The 8,690-nt window shown below is 43.0% G+C and overlaps 1 protein-coding gene across 1 annotated transcript; it reads left to right on the top strand.

Annotated features, from left to right (window-relative positions):
• Positions 1-2,294: 2,294 nt before the first annotated feature.
• LOC311034065 (CMP-sialic acid transporter-like) lies at positions 2,295-3,215 on the top strand (the record flags this gene model as incomplete). The annotated part of the gene is made up of 1 exon (XM_084041805.1): positions 2,295-3,215. The coding sequence occupies one exon, from the start codon at positions 2,295-2,297 to the stop codon at positions 3,213-3,215; it is 921 nt and encodes a 306-aa protein (XP_083897931.1).
• Positions 3,216-8,690: the final 5,475 nt, after the last annotated feature.

Below are 8,690 nucleotides of genomic sequence, written 5' to 3'. Positions count from 1 at the left end.
AAATGGTGGCATTATTAGTTAATTACCATCTAAGACCTGGAAATCAGATAGCCGATCTACAAGCTCACAAGGTCTCGCAGTGTGAGGCGCTGTGAGCTTAGTAGATCGGCTATTTTCACAACATTTATCCGTGGAACCGAGTCAAACTGAATGTAATGCCTACAATTCCAAGTGCTTGTCAGGGGGTGAGGGGGTCCCCCGGGGGTCCCCAGAGACTAGTAAGTATAGTCTGTGCCCTGGGGCCCACTGTCTCATAACCAACCGATCGGTCCCTGCGTAAAAAAAACGACAACATCCACCATCATGCATACATAGCCTGCTGCCTAACAATCACACGTTATTATAGTTGATACATGCGCATCAATTGAGACGAGCGGTGTCAACATATCGTGGCCGTCTGGGCGGAAAAACCTCTTATCTCCATATTTCAACTTTTTCTGTTTTTTTGTAAATTAACTCTCTCACTGCCAGACTTATTTCTGGCCGCGTTTGCCCACTGCCAGCGATTTTTTTCGATTTTCTTACCTTTTTCAAGTAGTCACAGAATATTTATCTCCAGTATAATCGATCCCCTTGATGGTTGCTAATCACCGAGTGGTTTCACAAAATGTCAACGAGGTCATCGCGACCTCGTTGACATTAATTGTCTGCCTTTGAAGATAGCACGTCTGGGCTGAAAAAATACATAGTAAAAAAAAGTACACAGGAGTCGAGTCTTTTTCAGTAATAAGTTAACCAAGAAGTGAATGGAGCAGCAAATCTTGATATCTTGGGTTCTGAACATTTAACTCTTTGACTGCCAGAGTATTTTCATAAAGTACTCCCCAGTGCCAGCGATTTTCGTGTTTTTTTTTTGTTATTTTGTAATTTAAATTAATTTAAGTTTGTCTGGTTGCGGTTTTAAACACATACCACAGATCGACCAGCAGAGAGCAGCAAATCCACACATTGATCACTCGCTCGACCCCCACTAAACAGGCTCAAATAGTCCATACGTCATATCCGGATGTGACGTTTTCGCAGATTGCCCATCAGGCTTCAGTTCACACGACGACGATGACTGTTGGCCATCCAGACCAAAGAAAATAGAACTGGAGCTCTCCATTAGTTTTTTATACCGTGTGAAAAAAACGTGTTTTTCCCTATTCTCGCCTAAAATGCCTAAAAAAGAGAACCGGAAACGGAATCTGCGTCATGAATCCGGATCCGGGTGAGTGTGAAAAAAACAAAAACAGTATCTGATGGTGAAAACTAAACAGAACAGTGCGATCACAGATTAAACAATGAAAAAGCTATCAACGCGTCTAACGTGTCAGAATCAGAATCAGATTTATTGTCACATCACAGGTTTACAAGGTAAAAAAGTGGGTGAAATTCGTTTTTGTACATCATTCCCATCGCAACGTTAATTTCCATAGAAAGAAGAGGGGGGGAGGAAGAAGGAAGGGGGGGGGGGGGGGGGGGCAAGCGGGAAGGAGGTCAGACAAGAGAACAACAGAAGGCCAAACAAGTTATCTACATATTTACAAAGTAGGCCTACCTGAGATAAAGAAACAGATTAAGGTGAGCATAGCAGCAATGTATGCATACTGTGCATGATATACTTATGGACGTTGAGGTGCATAGGAAAAAAAAGAGCACAATAAAAAGACAAAAAGAAAGAGCTTATGCAGTGCCACTGATCAGAGTCCTGCAACGGGCCCGGTACCCACGGATATCTGACAGGCGACTGCGTTAATCGGGTGAAAAAATATACTTTAATAAGTTCACAGGGACGGGCGAGTCTGGTTTGTATTTGATATAATCACGGGTGATGGGTCGGTCTACGGATCTGATTATTGGCGGGTGCCGGTTGTCAAAATTGGACCCGTGCAGGACTCTGCGATACAGCAGCAGTGGTGTAAAGTAACTAACTACAGTACATTTACTCAAATACTGTACTTGAGTAAATGCACTGTAGTTACCTTCCCTTTTTAAGTCATTTTATCCTTCTGCACGGTTCAAACCTCCCCAGGGCATGTTGCCTTCTTCTGTGTACAGTGTATAGGCATATATGGAGATTCTGATTGTGCAGAACCATAGATCTGACCGCATTGCCCATATATGGTCAAGCACATAATATATATATATATATATATATATATATATGATTGACTTCAAACCTGGCACACACATCGGTGGATATCTCTGCGGTCACCATGGTTGATGTTAATCAAACAATGAATGCTTTTGAAACTCCCTGGTTCAAATTCATCCTTCTATCAGTATCAGTGTTACTTATGGCAGTGCACGCAATGGCCTTGCGCTACACAAGAACATCCTCGTCAGATATGTACTTCGCCACCACTGCCGTGTTCATGGCCGAAGCCGTGAAGTTAATCTTGAGTATTGGGATGCTGGCTATAGAGACGAGAAGCACAAGCAGGCTGGCAGACTCCGTTGTGGAACATGTGTTTAGAAGTCCCAAACAGGTACTGAAGCTGACGATTCCGTCCGCATTGTATGCAGTTGTAAATAACATGGCCATAGTGGCCCTGAGCAATCTCAGCGTGGGTGTTTTCCAAGTCACGTACCAGCTGAGGATCGTGGTGTCAGCCCTCTGTACAGTTTTCATGCTGAGTCGCCCACTCAGTCGCACACAGTGGTTCTCCATCTTCATGCTTTGTGCGGGCGTGGCCCTCACCCAGTGGAATCCTGCACAAGACACTACAGTTCACACTGACCAAAACCCTTTCCATGGGTTTGCAGCCGTTGCCGTCGCCAGCCTGTGTTCCGGAGTCTCAGGCGTGTACTTTGAGAAGGTCATGAAGAGCTCTGACACGTCCCTGTGGGTGAGGAACATCCAGATGTACCTGTCTGCCATTGTGATCACCCTTGCCGGTGTTTTCATGAAAGATGGCGAAAAGGTCCTTTCAAAAGGCTTCTTCTTTGGTTACACACCATGGGTGTGCTTTGTAATTTTCCTGTCTGGTTCAAAGGGTCTCTATATGTCGGTGGTGGTGAAATATACGGACAACAACGTTAAGAACTTCACTAGCGTGGCTGCCATCCTACTCACGACCGCAGCTTCTGCATATTTGTTTGGCCTAGCGATAACGTCCACCTTTATTTCTGGAGCTTTGCTGGTGTGTGTGTCCACCTGCCTGTACGGCCTCACAAAGAAGGACACGTCCATGTTGAAAGAACAGGAACAACAGAGACTCACCAAAGTTTAAAGACCTATGGATGATAATGAGAAGGCATATGGTCTGTGGAGTATCCCCACAACACCGCCTGTCAGGTAAGCACCACACCATGGAGAGGCCATGGGACAGAGACAGAGGGAGGCCTCAGAGAGGGCGCACCTGCCTGGGCAGCGTCATAGAGGGGCGTTACCTACCAATCACCCTCATGAACCAGCCCCAACTGCGCGCAGCTGTGATGACCGGCTAGGTGTGGCACCGATCTACAAAAGTGCCTCCTCTGTCTCGGTCTGGCACTGGCTCTCCTGGTGAACAGACGGGTGCGACGATGACTCGTTATAAGTCGTTCTTGGCAGCCAGAGAGTTAACGCCCTACTTGAACATACCACGGTGTCACACAAAAGCATCAAAAGTAGCAGATCTACAAAGGGGATATCGACAGTTTTGAAAATATATATGGGCTGGCTAAGCATGACTTTTTCAGATATCTGCAGTTAAGGGATTTTTTCGGGAAAGAAATAAAAAGGTCCAATCCAGGGATCACACCAACTATAATAACTGTATTTGTTGATTCTTATAACTCAGGCAGTAATAGAGGTATTATAAGTAAACTATACAATGGAATTATGTCATTGAATAAGGACTCTACGATATTTGTGAAACAACGATGGGAAAAAGAACTTGGCATTGACATAAGTGATGAAGTGTGGTCGGACTCATGGGAAACACAATCAACGACTACTAACTCCTTGACCTGGAGAGACTTTTGCTGGAAAAACCAAATCCGCTTCTTTATCACCCCCAAACAGAAATCTAAACAGACTGGAAACCAGCTAGACTGCTGGAGGGAATGTGGAGATACTATGGTTGACCATGCACATATCTTTTGGTCTTGTCCTGCAATTCAACCTTTCTGGGAGGAGGTAGCAACACTTATCTCAGAGATTCTAGGTTTCACTGTTAATACTACATTTGAATCCTTGTATCTTGGACAAACCCCGGATGGACTAAGTCAGAATGACTCTTACTTGTTTAAGATTCTACTTGCAGCAAGCAAAAAAAGCTATTACAAAGAACTGGTTGCAGAAGAACTGCCCTACTATGGGACTATTTATCAGTACTGTGAGACAATTGCATCTCTTAGAGCAGATGACCTACTCTTTGAGGCTCCAAAAGGAGCTGGGTGAAAAAAGATGGGGGAAGTGGCTGGACTATTTAGATAGCGAGCCAGATCCTTGATGATGGTTGTATCCTCCCTGTGATATATTGTACTTTGTTTTTGATCTTAAATACTGTCAACATGTTTCAGTCTTATTATTATTACTAGTACCAAATGTCCCATGACCTCTATTATTTATTTATTTGTTCCTTCCTGTTCTGTTTTTGTTTTTTACCTGTATGTTTTATTTTTACTGCTGTTTTTTCTGTTGTTTTTTTGTACTATTTGATTTCATGTATTGTCTGATAAAACTTCTGAAAATAAAGAGTAGCAGCTCTACAAGCTCGAAACGCGTTTCGAGCTTGTAGATCTGCTACTTTAGACGCTTTTGAATTTGAATCCTGAGAGTTAACAGTTTTGGACGTATGAGTTTTCCACCCGACAGAGACGATTATATGAAACATTAACTCTTTAAGACCTGAGAACGCATCTGTGTGTCATTTTTAGATTTCGTTGGGCTATTCAAAAACAGCAGATATACAAGCTCATAGCGCGGCACCGAGTGCCGCGCTATGAGCTTGTAGATCTGCTATTTTTTTTTAAATCGTCAACAATTTTGTGCAAATCTTTGAATATATATATATATATATATTTAAAGCGAGCATTTCTACCTAAAATGTTATTGCTTCTGGGGATTCTACAAATGTCTTCTAAATCAGTTTAAAACAGTTTTCTGAAACACTTATGTTGCTATAATATTAGTGTCAGTGTCAAGGAGCCCCACAGTGATATGTATTTGGCTGCGGACCCCCATCTCAAAAAAGAAAATGTTCCAGGGACCCCCAGAAGCAAAGATTTGAGTAAAAAACAATTTCTTTATAGATATATATTCAAATATTTGCAACAAAAAAACAACACAATCTAAAAAAAAAATAGCATATCTACAAGCTCATAGCGTGGCACTTGGTGCCGCGCTATGAGCTTGTATATCTGCTATTTTTGAATAGCCAACCGTATAAAATATGGATAAAGTGGTTACACAGATGCGTCCCCCCGGTCTTAAAGGGTTAATGCTTGTTTATCTGCTGTAGCTGCCCGGTGCTCGGGCAGGCCTGCACCGTGGGCCCATTAGGACTGACTTGGATTTGCATTCATTGAGGAATTGGAGCGCTGACAGACAGCTTATGGAACCTGACGACCGTCTTCCAATGCACTCCTGCAGCATAATGAAGGTCGGCCATGCTGTTTGGCCATAATGGAAAATACCACAGGCTACAACAAGCATTACATTACCATAATATGATAATATACTGCTTGTTGGAGAGCCTATGGTATTTTATATATATATATATATATATATATATATAGAGAGAGAGAGAGAGAGAGAGAGCATAAAAGTATCAATACTGCAATGCAGAAGTACTCCGTTACAAGTAAAAGCCCGGAATTCAATATTTACTTGGGTAAAAGTACAAAAGTATTGGTACCAAAATGTACTTATAGCAGATAAAATAGCAGATCTACAAGCTCACACAGTGTGAGCTTGTAGATCTGCTATTTTCAAATAGCCTATAGGTATAAAATACGGCTGAAGTGGTTAATGCGTGTTTCATAATATCATAATTTATATCTGAAAAGTAACTAGTTACGCCTCCGCCCAAGTGGAGCATACTATGAAACTCTGCTCGGCTTGTGTCTCTGTCTGTGTGTGTGTGTGTGTGTGTGTGCAGTATGTGTGCACTGCCTGCACTGCCTGTGTGCAACCAACAGAGTGCGCCAGAGTGCAGTCAAAACACACACACACACACACACACACACACACACACACACACACACACACACACAGTCCGTAAATACACAATATTTTCGAGCTGCGTTCGCTTCCAGCGTTCGCGCGTCTTACTTGTAATTCAAGTTTTCATTTGATTGTAATGGAGTAAAAGTACAATATTTGCCTCTGAGATGTAGTGGAGTAGAAGTGAAAGTATTGGAAAATAGAAATACTCAAGTAAAGTACAAATACCTCAACATTTTACTTGAGTAGGCTACAGTACTTAAGTACATGTACTGAGTTACTTTACACCACTTTATATTTACGTATATATATATTTATTATTAAATATTTTTATTAGGGAATTCAATGCAAGGTTACAAAGGTACAGGTGCATATTATGCATGAACAATTACATCCCTCTTTTTTTGTATCTTGTAAGTGGCATGTGCTTGTTTATCTTGGTAATATATCAAAGATCAGCATTGAGCCAGCATTGCAGATCTGTTCTCGACCGAGTTCAAAACCAATATGTGTAATGGGTAAATAATAACACAGTGGAACATGCTATACCACTGTCCATAAGAGAATTGTGTGTGTGTGTGTGTGTGTGTGTGTGTGTGTGTGTGTGTGTGTGTGTGTGTGTGTGTGTGTGTGTGTGTGTGTGTGTGTGTGTGTGTGTGTGTGTGTGTGTGTGTGTGTGTGTGTGTGTGTGTGTGTGTGTGTGTGTGTGCGTGCGTGCGTGCGTGCGCGCGAAACATATGTTCCAGAGTTCTCATTCATGTAGTTTTGGCCAGGAGCATAAACAAGCCTAGAAACATAATAATAATAATACCACCGCCCCACACCCCACCCAACCCTGAATGACTCCATTATCTTGCAGTGGCATACATGAAAGGACCTGGTAGACACGCGCACACACACACACACACACACACACACACACACACACACACACACACACACGAAAGCAGGCTCCCTAAGCCAGTGAAAATCAGAGGTTAAGCATTTGCCTGAGCATGCCAGGAAGAGAGTGTGTGTGTGTGTGTGTGTGAGAGAGACACAGAGAGAGAGAGAGAGAGACACACACACACACACACAGAGAGACTATTCACGTGCATTAAATGTGTCATGCCTACTGGTGCATACCAACATCATAGAAAGCGAGTTCATGCCAAGTACATATGCCAAGACATACCCGTGCACGGCGCGCAGTAGGAAGTCCCAATGTGTGTGTGTGTGTGTGTGTGTGTGTGTGTGTGTGTGTGTGTGTGTGTGTGTGTGTGTGTGTGTGTGTGTGTGTGTGTGTGTGTGTGTGTGTGTGCACGAGTCTGGTAACACAGAGCATGAAGACAGATAAGTCCTTTTTACATAACATATCGTCTCTGTCGGGGTGGAAACCTCATTATGTCCAAAACTATTACTTTTCAGGATTCAAATAAAACGTGTCAAAAGCAGCAGATCTGCAAGCTTTGTAGATCTGCTACTTTTGATGCTTTTGCGTGATGCTGTAGCGTGATCAAATAGGGCGTTAAAGGACGAGTTCACCCCAAAAAAAAACGACTTATTTTCTATCAATTACTCTCCCCGTGAAGCCTTGATTTCATGGATTTATTTTTGTTTTCGTGGCATTCCTAAGACAATAATTTGATGACCGTGTGTATTTCCGGTAGGAGACACAAATAATCTACTTTGTGTCTCCTACCGGATACATTAGCCGGTAGGAGACGGGAATCAAATTATTAGCTTAGGAATGCGACAAAAACAAAAAGGAATCCATGGATTCAAGGCTTCATAGGGTGTGCAATTGATAGAAAATAAGTCATGTTTTGGATGAACTCCTCCTTTAATTTACGAAAAAACACAAACAGTCAACGAGGCAGAGAGGGAGACCTGCAGACATGAGAGAGGGGGGGGGGGGGGGGTGGGGGGGGGGTTAGAGGGAGGAGAGAGAAAAGGGTGATGCTGTGAAGAGGCGCGCTGCCACATCCCATACAAGTTGTATTTCATGGGCATGGCACAATAAGACAAAAAGCACGAGAGAGAAAACAATTATTTAAAGTGCACTTTTTCGAATTAACATGGGTTTTCAATATGTAAACAGTTCGCGTAGATCTACGCGATTGGCAGTCAATGTGTTAAGTGACATTAAAAAAAGCATTCATAGTGTTGAGCTTTACTAGAGTAGATTAGAGCAGTGGTTCTCAAAGTGGGGTCCGGGGACCCCCAGGGGTCCTTGAGGGAGTTCCAGGGGGTCCCCAGCTAAATGATGGATAGGAGCCAAATTGACCCTTATGGGTCTGTAACTCTGAGAGTGTACAAATGGAACCAAATGGACCCTAACGGGTGTGTTGTCAATCCCATTGGCTTCACGGATGCTTTGCGTCCCGTTTGTGCCCCTGCATAAAACTCCATTATTTTACAGGGTAATGCACAAGCGTTTGTTCTGTCACCGAGGTCTCTCCAGCTCTTTAGTAAAAAGAATACAGTACATTTTACAGGTTTTTGTCTGTATCCCAAAGTGTTCCCGGTGCATAGCGTGCCCTTCTGTGACACGCGGAAGCTTGCCTCCTCTAAA

The sequence above is a fragment of the Gymnoscopelus microlampas genome (assembly GCF_963454915.1).
Source record: "Gymnoscopelus microlampas genome assembly, chromosome: 18".
Lineage (NCBI taxonomy): Eukaryota > Metazoa > Chordata > Actinopteri > Myctophiformes > Myctophidae > Gymnoscopelus > Gymnoscopelus microlampas.
The sequence above is the reverse complement of the archived record's forward strand: the minus strand, read 5'-3'. Positions and strand labels throughout refer to the sequence as shown.